We start from the raw sequence: 23,337 nt of genomic DNA, 5'->3' as shown, positions 1-23,337 counted from the left end.
CATGAGATTTATGAAGGAATGTGTATCCATCTGGCGATGCCTCAACTAGGGAAACAGTGTCAGATTTACTAAGACAGGTTTCAGTGAGAAGAAAGAAGTCAGCTTTTGCACTTAATCTAATATCATGTACCAAAGCAGCTTTATTTCCAAGAAAGCAAATGTTTAATAAGCAGTATTTAAAACTGCATTGATGTTTCTGAACTGGTGATACACTTTTTGTTTTAATTTGAATTAACTATCTATTAAAGGTGACCCCAGTAGAGGATCAGGTTTAATTTTTCTGTCTAAATATATACCTTATTTGGTGGTTAGCAAGTAATTTAAGGTTTGCAGCAAGTTACCTTTATAAGATGCCCCACAACAGGGATTATGGGTAGTAGCTACAGGATAATAACAGGTGGGATACACAACAGCCTGTGATTCAAGATCATAAAACTACAGTCTGGATGGTGCTCTGATTAGTCAGCCAAGCAGTTTTGCTGCCATATTTTGGGATGTAAAAAAAGATCTACTCCAATTAAGATGAATAACATCTTTGAAAAATCCAGGCCTTTCCCAAAAATCACCCCAGTTGTTCACAAAGACTATGCTTTTATTTGCACACCAGGTTTCTAGCCTATATAATCTTGGTAAGGGGCAAGAGACAATTAAATCACATTTTCTTTTTGCTTTGATGCACAGACAGAAGTTTCCCTTTAATATTTCAGATTGCTGTAAATAAATATTGTTAGTGCAGACATGTACCAAAATAAGGTAGATAAATCACTGTAAGCCAAAAGATCCAATTTAGCCTCTATGTCAGATATCTTTGTCTAGGGAGACATTTAACATTAACTGCTGGTTTAATATGGTTTGGTATTCTAACATTCTGCACTATGGAATCGGCAATTATGAACACTGCATTTTCTCAGGATCCAAGATTCTGGGTTTGAATTGGTGACCTAGGGACTAAATTTTGACTTCTGTAATAAGAGTATAAGTTTAATATGTCATTGTACTCTGTGCAAATATATCCTATAAATCTGTCATTTTCTACTCACATGCCCAGTTGACACAGAGTCAGATTTAGCACAGAGGTTCACCATAGAGAACTGCTAGGCAAGCATTATAAGACTAGACAGATAAGATAGAACTGGGAAACGGGCAGTCAAACTGAGGACTGCTGTATACCATTTTTGTCTGTCAAAGTAAACAAGAAAATGTATCCTCTTTTGCCTTATTTGGAATTGCATGATTTACCTAAGTGGGGCCTGCACGTGAAGAAAGAGTATAAAGCCTTGGAACATTGCCCAGCACACCTTTGATGCCGATGGACGGATGGGAGATAACTTCATCCGATCCTGAAAATCCTTCCACTGCAATGGAGAAAATGGCAGATTCTATACATCGGGCCCCCACTCCCGAACTGGGTTTTTGCCATTGCCATCCTTCGTCTGTTATGCAGCGTAAGCCGTCATTAAACAAAGCTAAGTTATTTCTCCTACGTGATTTCTTACTGCTGAATCACTAAGGGAGGGGTATTGCCTTTTTATATTATATCTATATAGATTTGGGTTATGTAACATGCCACAATCACGAAATAACTCATTCCCAGGGAGCTAGCACTCTCTGCTGGATACAACTTCCTACACCCCTGTCTCCCAGTTACCTGCGGCTGAATTGGTGCTGCTGACTTCAGTAACGCAGACTCCAGTGGGACCTGGAGAGACTGAAGACGAATGAGAATCAGCCAAATGTCTAAACAAACCGTGTCAATCCAATTTTTGGCTTTCCCAATTGCCATCAAGTTCCTAACATAGTCCTCCAATTCGTGTATATTCCCAACCAACTCTAAATTAACAAGGCATTTTTGGTAGGTGAAGCTGTCTGTACAGTCGACTGGAAAACCTAAACTGTACATGCTGTAGGACACACAACATATAAATGCACCCTCAACGGACAGAGAAACAATGCATCTTACATTCAGCGCAAGTTCATTTTTATCCCTTTTTGCAGCAGCTTAAGTGCTTTCTGCATTCAAATGAATCACTAGGAGACTGTTGGCTTTAAGCTTTCATCACCCTTTGGGCAATCAGCGTCATGCTGTTGGTTACTTTTCCTCGCTGGATGTAGGCTTTATTCCAGTTGAACTTTAATGATGGATTTGATTAGTTTTTAGCTATTCTTTTCTGGTGCTTGTAAAACATTCCATGTGTGTGTGAGATGCCACTCCCGTGACTCTGCTCGTTTCATACAGGGTTTGCTTTTAAAAACTTTATTTTTGTCTGTCACTAAGGGCTACGCAGTACAGCTATTTCCTCTTTTTGCATTTTTTCTTACCTGCAAAAACACCACAGAGGCCAACTACACATTAATTAATAAGTATTGATGTGGACATTGAGTGTAAAAGAAAAGCATACAAGAGATGCAATGTTAGAATAGACAGTGACCTAGATTAAACAATAGAAGAAAAAAAAAAGTCACTGATGAGACATGAAGGCAGTCAAAGGTTAGAGAAGCAGTGGGGTAAAAATATTATGACTCCTTAGAAAGTGAACAGCAAATACTTAATAACTACTGTAATTTCTACAAACTATTGTCAAATTTCTTAAGTAAAAAAAAAAAATTATCAGTTCACAGTTCAGACTTGGGGCACTTTATGGAACAGGTGGCAAATATTACAGAGGGTCTTGGATATCATACAAGCTTGAGTTAATCTGCAAAGTATTATATTTAGGAAGTAAAAATGTTGAATTTGAATATATAATGGGAGGTCTGAAACTTGAAATACTGCACATCTCCAGGCTACAAAAAATTCCAGGGCTGCAGTGTGTGAGTTATAATGAAAGATTAAAAAGAGAGACTAAAGCAGTTGAACCTTTTCAGTTTATGCAAAAGAAAGCTATAGTGTTTAAAAGTGCGTAAAAGGAATTAGTTCAGTTAATTAAGACTGTTATTTTAAAATGAGTTCAACAAAAACACAGAGGCACAAGTTGGAAACTTGTTCAGGGTAAATGTTGCATAAACATCAAGAAGTTTTTTCTTCACAGAGAACATTTGTTATAATATGTTTTGTTATTAAGTTTAATGTCACTGCTCTCTGTGCCCACTTGTTATGGACTCATTCATACAGGCAGACCATGTATGGTACACAGGGGCACAGCATCAGCATTTAGAATTGCTGAGCCAAGCACAGGACTAGAGAGCCAAAGACAAGTGGAGAATTGAATAGTCAGCCTAAAGACAGACTAATATATTTCTGTCTTCTGTCAGCACACTATCCTCTTTCCTTGTTGGGAGAATGAGAACTGTATGTAGGCATTGTGCTATTCCTGTATTTTTGAAGGTGGGGTTTGAGTCCTTTCCTGTCCTTGTTTGGATCCAGAAAAAGAGCCTGCACATGGAGCAACCAGAATATAAGGATGGACCTACGGCCAACACACTTTGAAGCTGCCGGGCGGAAAATTATGTCTTCCATCCGGTGAAAATCTTTTCAGCGTGGCAACGAAAGATGGCAGACTGCGTAGGTCAAGACACCCACATTGCTTGATAGAGTCTGTCATAAGCTTCCCGTCTGTAATACCACGTGAACCCGTCAGTAAAGAGCTAAATTATCCTTTATACTTCTCGTGTGATCTTGTAACCGTCATATTGCATGCTGGGTGGGGGGAGGGGGGGAGAAATACCTTTTTTATTTATAATTATTTAAATTCAGGTTAATTAAAACGCCGCAATTGAAAAGAACATTTCCAGAGAGCTAATGCCTCTTAAGGAAACAACATTTGACACATAGAATAAGTTACTAAGTTGTGTGGTAGACAGTAGATCTTTAGGGACATTAGAAACTCAGCTAGAATTGTTCTAATGTGAGCAGTGAAGCCAAGAAGTGTTAAAACTAGGGAATGGAGTTGGGAGTAAAGGAGTTTAGGACAGGGCAGGCTACTGGTCAAATATAAAGAATTATTATTAATAAACATATATTACATAAAATTTAAATTTCTAGCCCACAATTAGCAACTTAAAATAAATATTAAAACACCTTAAAAATTGCAGCCTTAACTCAAAGGAATCTATAGAGCATTCTTCACTAAGGGAAGCATGGTGGTAGCACTACTACCTTGCAAGAACGAGACTGGGGTTGACATCGCAGGTGCTCCCTGCATGGAGTTTGTATGTTCTCCCTGCATCTGCCAGGGGTTTCCGCCAAGTGCTCTGGCTTACTTCCACAGTCAAGAGACATGCACGTTAGGTAGATTGGAAGTTCTAAAGAGGCCCCTGTTGCGTGTGTGTGTAAATGTTTGCACTGCGACAGGCTGGCACACTATACAGGTATTGTTCTTGCCTTGCACATGATCTTTGTTGGGGTATGCTCCAGCTAACTATGCAACTAGCTATGCACCCCCTTTTAGTTATATAATTTGAATCGAGTTGGATGCAAATTATAATTTAGTGACTTGTGACTTGCTTAACCATTAAAAAAAAAGGCTCAACTTAGATATGCTTATTGATGACCTGCAACTTGACATGGACTTACAAAGTCTCACATTGCCACAGCTCTTCTTCAAATTACATTCCTTTAACATACTTTTCAAACCCCATACCTGCATTAGGACCAACAGTCAACCTTATTTCACACTACTTCTCTCCAACCATGATCCATGCTCTCCTGCACTGTTTGAAGTCACCCACTCTCCACATTGGGTTTAAGTGTGATGGACAGTGATTTACCCTATTTCTGTGAACTGCTGATCCAAGTGAGGATCTGTACTGCCACAAAGCCACACAAAAAAAGCTGCAGAAAGCATTGTAAGTGATTTATTATACAGTAAGAGATGACCCATAAGCATTTTTTTCTAAACGCTATAAAAGGCTGCTGTTATTGCCAACGTTGTAACCCTTTTCTGTATCTCACAAATTTTTCCAGAAGGGGAAAAGTATGTTATATGACTTGTGAATAATGTGTATTTGATAGTGTTCAGAGGACTAAGTGATATCAGTGTTAAATTGCCTAACTCTTTAACTCAATGCCTGCATGTCACTGTGGAAAGCTCACATTCATAACACTTGTGCTGTTTGGTTGTAAAGAGGCAACTTTGATTTGTTTTATTTTAGATGAGAAAATATTGCCTACTAAAAGCATTACACAAGCCAAACACTGTCAAAGTTACATATACAGTAAAGCCTACAGCAGTCATGTCACTACATGTCACTGCTTGTTCCTAGACAGATGTTAGAAACTTTATTGTCCTTACAGTGGTTACAGTCTAATGTAGCACATTGTACCCAGTTGCTTCAAATGCTGATCAAAGCATTACCTTTTATTCTCTTTCATAGATTTTTGTAAATTAGTTATCAAAATGACAGTGGTGAATAAAAAAAGGACACTGATTATCCCAAAAACAGTTGTTGTCTATGTGAAGTCTGCATGTTTTCAGAGTGCAAAGTGTGTTTTCCTTTGTCTTCCTCAAAGACATGAAATATGTAATAATTTAAAGGATTTTTAGTGTCTGCGTTCTACACTGTGTTACTGTGAATGCTTTTTTTTTTTTTTTTTTTTTAGTTTCTTTTCTTCCCAATTCTGATTTTTATTGCAGTTTTAATTAAAGTTGTGCTATATGGTTAAAAGGATACTTTTTGTCCCATGTAATCTTGTGCTGGACTTACATGGCTTCAAAAGATGGACGAGTGAGTAATAAAAATTAAAGGCTACAACTAACAATAAATAAAAATCAAAAACTCTAAAAACAGTAGCTATACCCACAAAGGCATAATATAAGAGACACAGAGACAACAAAATTAAAAAAAAAAAAAATCAAAATGGCAAAAAGACTGCAATTTTAGGCTAATTTAGCTAAAACCAACTAAAGGCTGTTTAATTCAAAGTATCTCGCAAATGGGCCTGCATTAAAACTCCACAAATATTGTCCTCTCTTCTTCTCCCCACCTATCATTGACTGATTACATTCTTCACATTTACACTTGGCACACTAAAAGAGTTCCCCATAACCTGTCTCTCTCTGAATAATTTCTTATATTGTGCATTGACTGGACATGAAGTTGTCTTCTTTGTATACTTACATGAGGATACGATAAACAGGAATCATGGATAAATGTTTAATGCTAAGCATTATATGTCAGTTTCATTGAATTGTATGGCCAGTCAGTTTATTACAAAGACTTACGTGTGTAAAAATAAATATATAAATAAAACCTGCCTTTACAACCCAACTGACTTATTTTCTGAAATGTCACTTCTGAAGAAAGTATTTTTCAGAGTCTGGCAGAGTAGCTCCTGTCTCATGTCTACAAGTTTTTATGTATGGATCCAGCAATGATGGTTCAGTACAGCCAGGTGGAGCCCAAACAATGGTCAAAGCACAGTCTCTTCCAAAGTCTGTGAAGTGTTATTACTGACAATCTGAAGTGAATGGTATCTAGAACAACCCCGACCCCCATTTCCATCCCTTAAAAGTAACCTACTTAGCACAGAGACTCATGTACATATTCAGAGCTGAACAATCCTATAGCACTTAATCCAATCAACAGTCTGACTGGACTGATCTTATCTCAGCTGCATTGGATAGAAAGTGGACATGAGAAAGGACTGGTAGAAATAATATTTTAAACATATGCGGTTTTTAATTCCTGGAAAACATTCAGGATTAAATCACTTGGAGATCTGTACATAGACAACGTTTTTGCTTCCAACAAACATTGCACTCCAAATTTAACTTACCAGAAACACATTTCTTTCACTACCTTCAAATTAGAAACTTTATTAAACAGAACCTGCCCAATTTTCCTCACCTCCCACCTATGTCTATGCTAGAAAAAATATTGCTTAGTCTTGTGGTATCAGACAGCATTTTCGTAATATATAAAACTATTTTACAGTCCCTCCTTTTCAAAGATCCAAGAGAACAGTGGGAAAAGGATCTCTTACTCAATATTTCAGAAAAGGAGTAGAAAGTAGCAATGCACAGAATTCACTCACGCTCCATATGCACAAAGCATAAATTATATGTAGAACGCATCTTTCTCGTTTAAAATTGTCCAAAATGTTTCCAGGGCAAGATCCAATCTGTGAAAGTTGCAATCAAGCTCTGGCGTTACTGGGTCACATGTTTTGGGCCTGCACCAAATTAACATCATTTTGGACCAAAATCTTTAAATGCCTTTCAGACAAACTTGGCGTCACAATCCCTCCTAATCCACTAACAGCTGTGTTTGGTGTACCTCCAGATGGGCTTAAAGTGGAGAAGGACAAACAAACTGTAATTGCCTTTACTAAACTATTGGCATGTAGACTTATCTTGCTCAGTTGGAAGAATCCTAACTCACCTATTCTAAGTCAGTGGGTAACTGATGTTACATACTACAGTGGAACCTCGGTTTGCGAGTAACTTGGTTTACGAGTGTTTTGCAAGATGAGCAAAAATTTTTAATAAATTTAGACTTGATAAACGAGCGAGGTCTTGCAGTACGAGTAGTATGTATACGCTTTGTCTGCTGAGCGTCATGTGATCACAACTGAGCTGATGGTTCTTCTCTCTCTCTCGCTGCGGGATTGTGGGCATTCGTCTCCTATTCTCCGTCTGAGTCGGCGTGCCTCACTCATATCTTCAACATCTGTATGAGCGTATACTGTTTTACTGCAGCATTAGCATTGTATGTGTGTGTTGTGACGTGCGAGTCCCCGTCTTGCACCCTAAAACATGAAGCTGAGTCTCAGGACTTTAGCAACACCAGCTTTATTCAGCTTGAAACAGCAACAGCACGGTTATTTATTGTAGCGGGATCTGCCGCTCTCCTATACACAGACACTTCAGTCAGGCAGGGCCTTGCACATTTATAATGTTCCTTGTTCCACCCATCGACGGCAGGCGCTTATAGCATGTCCGCGATCTTTTCAGATTCGCTTTTATGGTGAACTGCTACAGCGCTGGGAGACTGCGATTGCTTTGGGACGCTCTTCCGCATGTCGTCCCGTTGGGTGCAATCCCACAAGAGTTTAGAAACTCACTCACACCAGCCATGACTCTTTTCAAAGGTAAAGTGCAGGTTAATTTGTTTTATGTGTTTTTACTTTATATTTTGTATTACCCTAAGTTCTTGTCTATAAGCCGGACTCATGTATTAGCCGGAGACCAAAAATCATATGAATTTTTAAAATAAAATCGTATCATAGATAAGCTGGACTCATGGATAAGCCGAACGTACTATAACCTATAACTAATAGAAGGGAGGGAGGTCAGTGGTCTCACTCGCGCCCATTTAATTTCTTTAAGGGGGGAGAGAGTGTGAGATATTGGCGTCTCTCTCACTCCCCGCATGGCGCGGTTGGAGCGGCCGGAGCGCGTTCTTTCTGCTCTGGGCGTCGCCGAGTCAACACGAGCGCGTAGCGGTCATTTAAATTGTGATTTTATATGTAAGCATATTTAAATATATATCGCGGATTTCTGCGGACAATGGGTCTTTTAATTTCTGGTACATGCTTCCTCAGTTGGTTTGCCCAGTTGATTTCATACAAGGGACGCTATTGGCAGATGGCTGAGAAGCTAGCCGGATTACTTTTCTGTCTCTCTTGCGCTGACTATCTGTGATCCTGACGTATGGGGATTGAGCAGGGGGGCTGTTTGCACACCTAGACGATACGGACGCTCGTCTAAAAATGCTGAAAGATTATCTTCACGTTGCTATCTTTTGTAAAGCTGATTCCTGAAAAGACATGCTGCACAGTGCTTCGCATACTTAAAAGCTCGAAGGGCACGTATTGATTTTTGACTGAAAAACAAACTCTCCCTCTCTCTCTCTTTGTCTGCTCCTGACGGAGGGGGTGTGAGCTGCCGCCTTCAACAGCTTTGTGCCGCGGTGCTTCGCATACTTAAAAGCCAAACAGACATATTGATTTGTTTGCTTCACTCCTTTGAAGAGGAAGATATGTTTGCATTCTTTTAATTGTGAGACGGAACTGTCATCTCTGTCTTGTCATGGAGCACAGTTTAAACTTTTGAAAAAGAGACAAATGTTTGTTTGCAGTGTTTGAATAACGTTCCTGTCTCTCTACAACCTCCTGTGTTTCTGCGCAAATCTGTGACCCAAGCATGACAATATAAAAATACCCATATAAACATATGGTTTCTACTTCGCGGATATTCTTATTTCGCGGGTGGCTCTGGAACGCAACCCCCGCAATGGATGTATAAGCCGGACTTATGTATAAGCCGATATTCTATTTTTTCATTTTCACAACTTTTTTCCTTAGATAAGCCGCGGCTTATAGACAAGAACTTAGGGTAATCATTTTTATATGAATAGTTTTGGGTTGTGGAACAAATCATCTGAGTTTCCATTATTTCTTATGGGGAAATTCACTTTGATATACGAGTGCTTTGGACTACGAGCACGTTTCCGGAACAAATTATGCTCGCAAAACCAAGGTTCCACTGTATTTGAAACTGGAAAAATCAAATTCGCACTTAGAGGATCTGTACAAAACTTTTTCAAAACCTGGCAGGATCTAATCAATAACATTTTAGAATAAGCATTTAAATTGAGGAAGCAGGTTCTCTCCTCTCTATTGCTCCATTAATCTTTATTCATGCAAAAAAGCAGTTTAAGAATTTCAGAAAGTCAAGGGAGAGCTTCATTCACTTGTGCCAACATCTATCTGTAAGACTCTCTCAGAAAATTGTGCTCTTGAAGTGCTGCTTTTAAGAAAACATGTAGAAATTGAGCTGTTTTGGCAGGCAGTTGCTGTAGAATACCTGAAATAGTTGACCTGGCGAGTCTGTGATTTTTTGATTTTTTTTTTTTTTGCATTTCAAGTTTCCTAAAACATTTGAATCTGTGTCACATTAGTGAAGAAATGTAAATCTCTTACACAAACTAAATTGTCTTGGTGTTCTATCTAGAGATACAGTAGCTTACAGTAATGGTGACAATATAATTATAATATTAACAAAAACACGTTCTAATGTTCTAATATTTTCTGTGTATTCTGCAACGTATGCAAGGAATGCAATGTCACTATCCAATTAAAGCACAGCGTCAGAGGTTTTTCAGCAAGAATCCCAAATATGGAGATCCTCAAAGCATGCCAGCAATGAATGTAAAGAGTGCCATAAATAAAGTCACAGATACAGGGGGACAATATATTTCAAGTTTTAATACAAGATATAATATAAATTCATTTGACAGATACCTATAGTTTAAATGTACTGCTAAAAGGCTGATTCAATTCAGTTGTCTAAAAATTGCATCTTTGTTGCCACGTTGATCATTTAATTTTTACTTTTGGTGTCTGTGTTCCTTAAGCTACCCCAGCATAACAATTATTACTACTTTTACAATTGTTTATGATGAAGCCTATATCTTTTGCATGCCTTCCCTCTTCCAATGTTTATGACAAGTTAGCACCCATGAAGGTGAACTATTAAATAAAAAAGTGTTTTAATATGAAAGCTATGGGTTTTAAAAGAGACAAATGACCCACAAAAAAAATCAAAATACAATCAGTTTGAAATTATTAGTTGTTACTAATAATTACATTCTGTCGCTTAATATCACGAAATGTTATTATATTTCAGTTTCATTAGTTTTTTTATTTACATTGACCTTATCGTTGATTTTGATTGTAGTAAATTATGTTTCACTTTAAGTTCAAAATCAAATAGTGCTCATGTTTTTCATTTTTAAAACTCCTCAGTTGCTTTTTTGTTAGTAAAATATGATGAACACGTTACGAGAAATACAGTTATCATGTACTAAAGTTGAAGTACAACTTCAGTAACACAAGATAATTATTTAAGCCTCTATGACACTTAACAGCTGCAATGATAAATGTCTTGTTGAAGAGGTCAATTTCATGGCAAAGTTTGCAAAGAAACTAGATTATAGTAGCAACTTCACTTGCAGAACACAATATACTGCATAGATATTAATTTCTTTAGAATGGCAGTTTCATTTCATACTTAAAGTAAGCATTTTCCCACTGTGATAACAAATGCTAGAATTCAGAAAAACATAAAAACTATATTAACTCAATATAGTCTGAACATACATTTCAAAATGTTTTTCAAATCAGCTGTAAAATTCACCATTTAATGGATTTAATGATATAGTGTAACAGATTAAAAGAAGTAATCTTATCACTAACAAATGATGCATCGTGAGCATCAAACCTTTTTGGGCATTTTAGCTAGCCATGCACATAATCCAGTAGTTTTTACTTGAAACACTGTGGGCAGAGATGGTAAAGTTAGCAGCACAATTTTGTCCACAAATCTAGTGAATGAAGTGTGAAATAGTTGTTAAATATTGACTCACTTGTAAATATAATTGCATTGTTTAAAATATTATGCGAAGTACTAAATCTGGGCTCTGTTTTCTTGCAGAAACCCATTTTAGTAATTTTCTGACACTAATTCAATAGGTTTAAATTCTTTGACAACTCAATAGAAACATTTTTTGAGGAGATAGCCTTGGAATAATATTGTGTGATAAACTACATACTCACTTTCAAAAAGTTTGATGTTAATACATACTTTAGGATGCTCATAATAGATATAAAAATAGAATCTGGCACACTGGCATATACTAATTTATAGACCAAATACATTTTTGGTGACTGAATTTAATAGCTTTATATTTAACTTGGATTGAAAATCACAATTATGTAGTTTCAGTGGAAATGGACACCTTTACTAAGTAGTGACCTGATAGTAGGGTTTCAGTACATTGTTAAAGCCCAGGTGATTATCGTAAGAACAAACTGGATCTAGTTATTACTTAAAGAGTCCAGAATAATAACGATTTAAGTATTACTCCACTTAATGATGTCTAATCAATATTCAATTACTTTTGGTTTGTTTTTGCCTTCAAAAATAAAATCATAGGTTCAATCAAGAACAGTGTGACAGCTAGATCATGACTGTACATAGGTTTCTGGATATAGTCAGGAACAAACTTTCAGGAGAGCTATATTGATCAGTTTAATTATAAAATATTTCTAACAGAAATCTTAGGTTCAGTTGCCCTACATAAAGGAAGAGTGATTTGAACACAAAGAAACTTGCCCTGGCTTAATGAGAGCACTCACGCTGTTAAATTTGAACAGAGTGTACATGGAGAGCAATAAAGGTTCAGGCCGCCTGAATAGTGTGGAAAGCATGGTTATAGTTCCAGTATAACAAATAAACAGAAAAATATTGTTTGCTGTTCGGATCAGTAGCTAAGTTTATAAATGTGAAATCTGAACTGCCATTAAAAAAAAAATTCAAACAATATAAATTCCATGAACATTTTCATGATGAGACTGGTTATATACACTCCCAGGTAAACACTAGAATTACCAAAGCTTATGAAAAAACTAGTAATCCCGGCCCACCTCCAATCCTTTCGCATCTCTCCGTCAGTGTCTTTTTTGTTGTAAATGTGTCGATCAGCGCAAACAGCAAATGGACTGGTATCCTATCACCCAACACACCGCCGCAGTTCAATTCGCAAAGAAGGTTCTCAGTACTATGTATTTATCTTGGATTGAAGTGCTTGGAGTTGCAGAGGGTAAATAATACATCGTCATTAGGAATACATACATTTCATGTGTGTTCCGTGTCTATATAACAATCTATGTAAACACATCGTTAAAACAGAAACGTTTTTCATGTTTTAGTAATAACTGACAAAATGTACACATGAAGTATATAATGTGTGAAGCCTGAAATCCAAATATCAAATAAACACTTTGACAAAAGGTACAAGTGATGGATGAGAACTATTCGTTTCTGAATATATAAAAAACAAAAGATGTTGCTTTCTGGAGGAAGAGACCATCAGGCAGAAATCACGTGATCTTCAGTGTGAATTGATTAAACAGTCAGGAACCTTGTAGTCACCCCTGAGCTCTACCATGCCCTCTGAATGGAATGCTATAATTAAAATGCTACCCAGATACATTCAATGTCATTACAGTCTGGGTGTGCATGCAGAGATCAAATGGCAATTTGCTGCACTTGCTAATTCTAATTTAATTGGCACAACTGACTGCACACGTTATGATAAAGGCATCATCACAGAAAAAAAACTTGCTTTTGTAAAATGAAAGCACTCACATTCAATTAATGTACAATTAATATGTGATGCTAAAACGTGTCTGACTTATGTTGCAAGATGGCCCATCTCAACTCATGATTTCTTTACTTTATCATACAGTAGTGTGGGAGGCAGCCTTTAGGGTAATGCTGTGTGTGATAGTTGGCTTCTTGGTAAGTAAGCCTAATTGACAGGACTGCAATTAAGTACTGTATAGTGGATCACCAATAAATTATATAATCTTTCTTTCAAGTGATAGTGGATACACCACAAGACGAGAGATATAATGAAAGGTGATAGAACCAATATATAATTTACAAACTATTATATATACACATAAAACTTGCTTTGTAAGTCGCCTAGGATAAAGGTGCCTGCTAAAAAAAATTAAAGGGTAGATGCCAATGTTTGGACTCATTGGGCAGCACATTCCTATACAGACCCATATAGGTTTGCTGCATTGTGATGGCTTGTTTAGCACTGTACAACATATCACAGAAACAGACTACGAGATAGGCCAAAAGGAGAACATGGATGACCCAAACCCCTTCCCTCAATATATCAATATTAGGATGTTGTACATCAAGCGTAAAAAGACTTGTATATATTGCAACACTGACATTCACTTGGCAAAGTGATTTTTTTTTTTTTTTTTACCTTTTGTGATATTTTTGAAATTCTTTACAAGTTTGACTAAAAAGTTCTTACAGTCTCTGGACAAATAGCCCACGTGTAGGCACTGCATGAAAGAATATTACTATTGCTCTTGCCACTCAGCTCCTCCCACTCACAATGTTCCCTTTAAATTTCTGTACGGATGAATGAATGTAAACACATGGGCTAGTACTTACCAATTATGATTAACTTTTTCAATCCTCCTTTGAATTTTCGGCGACGCAACGCACCAACACACAAACAACAAGCAGTTTTTCCAATGAAAAACTGAGTTCAGTGTAGCCCTAACACACGAATGATGAGTGTGGGGGTACCACATGAAGTATAGAGTACCATGAATCACCAATGCATGAATGACTGGCTGGTGGTCCAGGAGCTAAACATTTTAAGGATTAAGATAACAGTAGGAGGTTGAGCTTTTAGTTACAAGGCCCACAATAAATGGAATGATTTGTCTGGTTGTATAAGAGATGTCCCTTCGGTCTCAGCTTTTAAATCCAGGTTGAAGACTCACTACTTTAGTCTAGTAAACCTTGATAACAGCTGATAGTTAGTTATGCATATTGCATGTCTGTTTGTTACTCATTTGTACAAAAGTATCGATGTCAGCTTTGTTGCTATGCTAGAGGAGTCCATTGTTCCAACAAAATCAATCTGGTGTTTCCCCAGTCAGAAGCAGTGGGTGGACAAAAAAAATCCAGGATGCAGTGAATGTTGACATTGTAGACTGGAGACTACAGTGAGAACAACGCAGCCTGCTACTCTCTAACGAGAGTTGTAAAAAACAAGGCAAAGAAGCGGTACAAGGAGAAAGTGAAGTCTACTTTCATCTAGGGGACAGCAGACGAATGTGGCAGGGAGTACAGACCATTACAAACTTTAGAAGTAAACGCACTGTGTGTTGACTCTTTGCTGACTAACGACTTGAATGCTTTGGAAATGTGGTCTAACACTAATGGAGCTAGTACTAACTTGTAGGATAGCGAGGATGATAGAACTAGCATTAGCACTGCTTAGAGCAGCAGAGCTACGATCTCTGTTTCAGAGCAAATGTTCTTCATGCTCTGAGGCAAGTGCACTACTGGAAAGCACAAGTTCCGGATGGAATCTCTGGGCACATACTTAAATCATGTGATGATCAACTATCTGGAGTGTTTACATCCATTCTCAATAAAACTCTTTAGCCCAGGCTGTGGTTCCAACCCCTTTTTTTAAAAATCTGTTATTGTATCCGTACAGAAGAACAACAAACCCACCTGCCTTAATGATTACCACCCTGTAGTACTCGCGTATCTCGGCATGAAGTGCTTCAAGGGTATCACTTAAGTCTCCATCGGCTCCTTCCTTCCAAGGAACTTTGATCCACTCCAGTTTGCAAACAGGTCTAAAATGATGCTATCTGGCACCACTTTATCCCACATAGACAGCAACAAAGGGAATTATGTAAGATTGTTGTTTATAGGGTACAGCTCGGCCTTTAACATCATTGTCCCCCACATTGGCCAAAAAGCTTAAAGACCTGGGACTGAACATTCCCCTCTGTGACTGGGTGCTAGATTTTTTTAACAGGCAGGCCTCAGGTGGTGACAGCAGGTAACTGTTTTTTCAAAACTATCATTGTCAACATAGGAGTTCCACAGGGCTGTGTACACAGTCCTCTACTGTACTCTCTTTACACATGATTGTGTGTAATTTGCTGATGACATAGTGGTCTTAGACCTCATTTCCTACAATGACGAGGAGGCCTATCTGGATGAGGTAGAGAACCTGGCAGTATGGTGCTAGGCTCATAACCTTTCACAGAATGTCAGCAGGACCAAGGAGCTAATGGTGGATTTCAGGCAGAAGCAGCAGTATATCTACAGGCCCATCAGCATAAATGGAGTTCCTGTTTAGAGGGTAAGCCACTTCTGGTACCTGGGTGTGCACATCACTGAGAACCTGACATGGACCCTGCACACACAATTTCAGGTCACGAAGGCAATATAGAACCTTTATCACCTGAGGCAGCAGGTCTCCACACCAATTTTGAAAACTTTTTACACCAGCACCACAGAGAGCATCCTAACACTGAGCTGCACATCATGGTTTGGGAATGGTGCGTTCAGCTGGGCACATCTTAAGGTCAGCACTGCCCTCTCTGCAGGATATCTACACCAAGTGCTGTAGGACCAGGGCAATTAAAATAATTATGGACTCTACCCACCCTAGCAACAGACTGTTCTGTCTGCACAACTCAGGGAAGTGGCTATGCAGCTTAACAGCAAGAACTGAGAGACTCAAAAGGAGCTTTTACCCTCAAGCCATCAGGATCCTGAACTTTGACAAGCCAACAAACATTCAAACATTCACTCATTGCACACTCACTTTAACTTACTACACAGTCACTTTATACGTTTTACTGTTTCAGATTTTAAGTTAAATTTAATCTAGTTTAACTTAATTTAGTTAATTTTATTTAATTTAGTTAATTCTTTTTCTAAATTTTTTTATGTATTCTATTGCATGTTTGGTTTTGTCTTGGAGTAGGCTTAAAGTAGGCTAGCTTTTCAATTCACTGCATATTGCTCAGTGTGTGTGTGTGTGTGACGAATAAAACTTGAATTTTAATATCAGTAATACAATATTTATGTATGAACTGTTACTAACCTTCCTCTTTTCTGTTTCTCTTATCTGTATCCTGTTGTGGAACTTAGTGCAATTGAATCAAAGAGCATTGTAATTAAAGGATGTCAAGATCCTGTCTTCAGATAAATGGCCCAGAAATTGGTTTATAAATTTCACATTTTGTACTTCATAATACAGAATACCTAAGAGGGAGCTGGTGGCCAACTGGCTGAGGTATGTAGGACTGTGACTGTGTTGGACTTTGTCTTTAACTTTCACTGTTACAATTGACCAAGTATTTTGAGGAATATTTGGCCAATTATCTTTTTATTCAGATACATGAAGAAAACTAACAGGACGTATGCACCAAAGCTAAAGGCCTGGAAGTTGAAGGTGGAGAGTGTGAACTATATATTTACTAAAAATCTAGCCAAAAGTGCAAACAAGTTTTGAATGATACATGGGAAATGATGCAGAATGTGAAAACAGCAGAATAACTCTGTCATTGGACAAAAAGACTGCTTATTACGTAACAGACTCAACCAAGTTCACACGAGTGAAAAATGTGTGAATTTCCATGACTTGCTAGTCTTTGGTAAAATAGGGAGACATTATTAGTCAGGTATGCTCATGTAAACATTAGAGAAGTCTGCACACATGTAGGAAAATTATGTTATGGCTGCACCAGAATTTTCATGGCAAAAAGAGCACTGCACCTGACTAAAGGCCTAATTCATAAATCAAATGTAAGCTTCAAAAATATGATACTGGAAAAATCTAAATGATACACTTTGTTAGATACCAAAAGTATTTATTAAATTCAAAGTAGCAAACAAGATCTTGCACCATTAGCGGATGGTACAATAGAAGTCAAAAACCAATACAATAACAATGTAATTAAAAACATGCAGTTGACGTTATTCTCAAAGAATTTATTTTTAAAAAAGTGAACTAAGGATGACCTTCCTAAGACAACTGAATTAGACAACCAATAATTATAAAATAACTAGGAGCACTGCAACATCAGTTAAAATACTCACCTGATAAGACTGATTCTTTGAGCAACAGTTTCAGTGGCATCTATTGTTGGTGGAACATCTTCAACAAATGCTATACCATAAAGCAAAAAATTTTTCAAGAATGTTTTAAGTTCTTCATCACACTCCATGAAGTCTTTTCGTTTAACAGCTGGAAGTTTGGCATTCCTGTAAGTTTCTGAGTCCCAAAGAATACGGGGTTGGACTGCATTCTGCTTCTGACCTTCATAACTGTTTTCCACCAACCACGATAAGCGGTACTGTGTCACATGTTGATCTGGCCCTAAAAATTTAGAAAAATAACTTTCACTTTGTTTATAAGATGTGAACTTATTATTGCTCAGGAGCTAAAAGTTTAACACAACTTTAAAAGGAGCCATGCAGTTTAGGAAAACATGATCTACTAAATAAGTACAGCCACAAGATGAGAACATGGATTTAGTTTATTTTGTATTCAATTATGTTTATTTTTGTATTGTGCTCTTTACTGAGTGAACCTTCATCACAGGATAATGTTATTTACAACATGGGAATGGTGTCAGGGATTGTTCCTGCCTCATGCAGTAGGATTGGTGGGACAGGCTTCAGCTTCCCAACAATCCTTTTCAGGGTGAAGTGAGTTTAGAAAATGAATAAATGAATAATATTGCTATTTCTGTACTGGTGTGGAAGCCAGACTGCAATTTCTCAAATAAATTGTGATTTGTAAGGGGAGACTAAAGCCATGTGGTGACCATTTTTTCACGTGTTTTAGAAAGAAAGGGTATATCTGCATTAAGGCTATAATTGTTAAGAATATTTCGGTGTTGTTTTTTCTCAACAGAAATATAACTGTCAGTTTTAGTGCATCAGTAATTGTGCCAGTTAAAAACATATTGATAATGTTAAGAATGAGCACTGCCAGAACAGTGAATTAAGATCTTCAGTAGTTTTAATGGTTCAAGATCTTAAGAACAGGTCATAGGTTTCATTTTAGAAATTGAAATGATACTTTTCCATTCTGTTAAAAAGTTCATTGTGAAATTGTGAAATAGATCTATAATAATTAAATGTATAAATATTTAGTTCAGATTTTTTCAGCAACAGTCTGATAACTGACACTTCTAGTGAACAAGAAACTATGCCAGTCAGCAATGAACTATTGATAATGCCAAGAATGGGTTCCAACTGGAACAGTCATTGAGCTTTTCTCTAGTTTTGTTGGGGCTGGATATAAGTGACAGGTAGTAGATTATATTTTAGAAATTATATTTACAACATCCATTTCAAATTAAAACTCAAGTTAAAACTGCTAAAGTGGTCATCTTAACAAGAGGTAGGATTTGACAATGGACTAATTAGTTTGTGAGGTGACACTGAAGTCTGGGATATTATTTTGTCAATTTTAACATTAAAGAAGTCCATGAAATTTGCACTACTAATGTCTGTACATGTTTTGTATTAAAGTTCAGAATTCCCATTTGTCAGATAAGCAACTGTACTAAATAGTACACAAGGATTATTTCTGTTCTCATCTATTAATCTAGAATAGTAGTCAGAGCGGACCAAAAAAAATGCACTTCTTTTTATACTTTTATCACTGTCTGATCATTAGCTATGTTGCCCTCCATCTATACTTCAGTTTTCAGCTGTCTAATTTAACAGATCCAGTACTCTCTTTAAACCTGGTGAGTTTCAATGTGCTTTAATCACTTGTGTTTTAAAGGGAACTACTGTATCCAATGCCTCTTTCTAAGTGATGTAATTAGATATGAGGTGATCGAAATTACTTTCCATCATTATGTTTGACTTTCTCAAAATATCTACCAATTCTGATGCAGAATTACTGTCCAGATGTTGTACTGTCCTTATATAAATCTGTAATAATATTGGTAAGGGCAAAAAAAAAAAATCAAGCATTATTAAGTAGCAATAAGAAATAACTATTTAATGGAGTATTACTGTAAGTAATAATTAAATTGAACGTGTTATTACAACAATGAGTTGCCCACTGACAATCTGACAAATACATTCTTGTATTTAACAGATGAGTTAACTGTCTGCTGAAAGGGTCAGTTTCTACATCTTTGTGGAAAAATCTCCCATCCAAACTAAATGATCATAATTTAGAGGTAAATCAAATAAAACATCTGCCATATTGAGTCATAAACCATGAATATTGCACTAGAATCTTCTTTAATATCTGAGGGCCTCAAAAAGAGTAAATTTGCTTAATTCTTTAGAAACAGTTTGCAGTTCATCACAGAGAATTATCCCAAGGTCACCTCCCAAACCAGCCTCTCTTGATTTATTAAACAATGTATAACTATTTGATCATTCCTCAGCAAAAGGAATATCGTCAGATTTACTAAGCCAGGCTTCAGTAAGAACACACAAATTCGATTTTGTAGTCAATATCATCTACCAAATTATCTCGGTCTCCCAAGAGTATGAATGTTTAGCAAACAGAATTTTAATCTGCAAAGATGTTTTTCAGATGGTGTTAAACTATGTTTTAATTCCAGTTAACTTACTAATACAGGTACTCTTGGAAGTAGATCCAATTTTAATTCTTGCTCTAATTATGTTTTTTTATCCTTCGGTTATTAATTGATTTAGATTTTATTTCAGGTCTAAATTTCTAAGATTTCCTACATTAACAAGAATTCTGGGTAACAGCTACAAAACAATAACAGGTGGGGTAAAAAATAGCCAACTATTTAGGATCATAAGGCTGTGGCCTGGATGGTGCTGTGATTAGTCAGTCAGGCAATTTTTGTCATATTTTGGAAAACAATAAAACATTCCCTTTAGTTAGAATGAATGCCATCCCTCACTCTTTAAAATTTCACAGCTTTCCCATGTTTTAAATTGCACACCAGGTCTTTAACAAGCAGTGAAGGGACCATAAGGTGCTATAGGAAATAGACCCTCTATATAATTTTTGTAAAGGGTCAGACAAAATGAAATGCTGAGATTTTCTGACACTTTGGTGAACAAAGATATTAAGTTTCTCTTTAATACCTCAGATTACCGCAAAACAATATTGTTGGTGCTGAAATGTAGCAATGAGGTGGATACTTCATCTTCACCCATGAAGTCCAATTTAACCTCAATTTCAGATACTTTTGCCCCGGGAGACATGTTTATTTTGACCACTGGGTCAAAACGGTTTGGAATTTTAGTATTCTTCACTATGGAGATGCCAACTATGAGTGTTTTATTGTTCTCAGCTTTGACAGATATGTTGCTGAGTGCAGAGTTCTGGTTCCAAATTGGTGGCACAGGGGCTAAGGGACTAAATTCTGATTTCTCAGACCTCTGTCTAACTGTTACCCATTCACCCTGTGGTTGAATTGATGCTGCTGATTTTTGCCATGCGCTGACTGCAGTAGAGTCTTGAGAGACTGAAGGTGAATCAGAAATGCCTGCTTTTTTTTTTAAAACAGTTAATCCAATTTTCGATTTACCTAATAGCTACTGTATCAGGTGTCTCACATGGTCATTCAAAGCTCATATTTTTCTCCAATAACTCTAAATTAACTATACATTTTTGGCAAGAGAAGCTATCTGAAGTATATGCAGGAACTTCTGCAAGATGTATACATCGCAGAACACATAACATATAAACAGGCACTTGACAAGCTGAGGACAGATTAAACAAACATACAGTATGTTTAGTACAAAGTTCATTATTATCTTTGCTTTCTCACTTTCCTGGAGAATTCTTGCCTGGCTGGCTGCAAGAAACTCATATTTAGGCTTTCACCACCAACAGGACTATCGACCTCACTCTGCTGGTTTCTTTCCATGTTTAGATGCCAGTTTCCTGTTCCAACAGGATTTTATTTTTTGTTGTTCAGTCAGCTTTGATTAGCTTTTGGCTTCCAATATGATTTCAGATATTCTCCCCTGTTGCTGCCAAACAGTCCATTCGTTTGTTTGTGCATGTGTGAGACGCTCCTTTTCTTAAGCTTTCCAATTACATTCCGTATTTTTATAGTGACTCAAAGATAAGTTGTGCCTGACACTGTTGACATTCAAACCAATGACATGAAGATTCAGGATGGAAGTACAGTATACTGTATATACAGGCAGTGGCTCTGCAAGGTTCTACACAACAATGCTGTTACTTATTTCAGCTCCTGTTCTTTGCAAGGCAAAGGGTGAGGGGGTTGGGCACAATGCAAGTCAGGCACCTAACAATCTTGTAGGGCCTGACATATATGCTGTTCTTCTGAAAAACCATTAGGAAAGTTTTGGCAAGAAAAGGATATTTATCCCCACAAAGATTCCCAATCCTATATACCCAAGATCTCTAAAACAAACTCAACTCGTGCTTTGAAGGTCCATAAAGTCTAACTCTCTTCCACACTACCTTGTAATTTATTCCATGTTTCTATGGGGTTTTTTTTGTTCTTTACTTCGCTTTATACAATTTCTTGTATTAGGAATTTGTTAGTTTTCGCATACCCCTTGGGGTCAGAGCGCAGGGTCAGCCATTGTACAGCACCCCTGGAGCAATTACAGGTTAAGGGTCTTGCTCAAGGGCCCAGAAGAGTAGGATCTCTTTTGGCAGTGACGGGGATTCGAACCTGCAACCTTCTGGATACCAACACAGATCCTTAGCCTCAGGTTTGTGGTATAAAGAAAAATGTTTGAATGTTTCTGCAAAATTTGACCTTAAGTTTCAATCTGTATTCCTGCATTGTTGTTGAAGAACTGATTTTAAAGTAACAGCTTGGACCCAATGTACTCATTTTTTTCATAATATTAAAATTTTCAAACATTTCGAGAGCTTAATCAGTTTTCATTAAACAGAAAGGATACAGCTAGTCTTCCATCACAACTTGTACCTTGCAGTTCTAGAAGCAGTCTAGTTACTCTTGTATTGTATGACAGGAAAGTGACTCGACTTATTGTATGTACAGTATATATATATATATATATATATATATATAAACTAAGAATGCTTACACAAACAGAAGTATTAATAGTTTAGTTTTTTATCAATTAACAATGCAAAGTGAATGAACGGAAGAGATATCTAAATCAAATTGATATTTGGTGTGACCACCCTTTGTCTTCGAAAACAGCGTCAAATCTACTAGGTACACTTACAAAGAGTTTTTGAAGGAACTTGGCTGGTAGGTCGTTCAAAACAACTTGGGAGAACTAACCACAGATCTTCTGTGGATGTAGGCTGCCTCAAATCCTTCTGTCTCTTCATGTAATCCCAGACACACTCGATGTTGAGATCAGCAGTCTGTGCAGGCCATACCATCACTTCCAGAACTCCTTGTTCTTTACGCCGAAGACAGTTCTTAATGAGTGGCTGTATGTTTGGGATCATTGTCCTGCCTGCAGAATAACTTCTGGGGCAATCAGACGCCTCCCTCATGATACTGCATGAAGGATAAGTATCTGTTTGTATTTCTCAGCATTGAGCTTGAATAGCACATCTTGAAACACAAGTCTGCTTTGAAATCTTTGTCTAGAGAGAACATGTTGATGTAGTTTAACTACCTTGTTTCTTGTTGCTCTGCTCATTATTGCCATGATGTATAACCTGTGACTTCACACACATATATATATATATACACACACACACACAGACAGACAAATACACTGAACAGGGGCATCCCTAAGAAAGCTTTCATTTTGGCCAGTTTTAAACGCAGAATTAATCTTTAGGAATGCATGTACCCTGCAAACCCAAGGAAAGCAAATTTGCTTACTTTATTGATGAAAACATCATCTTTCAGTTATGCTGACCCAATTACAATGGTTCCCAATTACCATGATATTACTTTCTATAAAAAATATGAATATCTCTGGAGAATTCCAAACTATTGAAAGCCAATGTGTGTGTTTCAGTGCATATATGGTTAGGCAAATTATATACAACTAAAGGCATTCAAAACCATTCAAATCATCCTAGGAGTGGGTGCTGCACAAAGATCACTAC

General features: G+C 37.1%; 1 protein-coding gene across 2 annotated transcripts in view; it reads right to left on the bottom strand.

Annotated features, from left to right (window-relative positions):
- The window catches only part of tmlhe (trimethyllysine hydroxylase, epsilon), a 294,616-nt gene that overhangs the window by 65,284 nt on the left and 205,995 nt on the right, over positions 1–23,337 (bottom strand). For both annotated transcript variants that reach the window (XM_051934393.1, XM_028815427.2), the window contains one exon: positions 17,394–17,673. In XM_051934393.1, the coding sequence (XP_051790353.1) occupies positions 17,394–17,673 (280 nt within the window). The remainder of the gene's footprint in view (positions 1–17,393; positions 17,674–23,337) is intronic.

This window comes from Erpetoichthys calabaricus, chromosome 12 (genome assembly GCF_900747795.2).
Source record: "Erpetoichthys calabaricus chromosome 12, fErpCal1.3, whole genome shotgun sequence".
In the NCBI taxonomy this organism is placed as follows: domain Eukaryota; kingdom Metazoa; phylum Chordata; class Cladistia; order Polypteriformes; family Polypteridae; genus Erpetoichthys; species Erpetoichthys calabaricus.
This window is presented reverse-complemented; position numbering and strand designations above follow the sequence as displayed.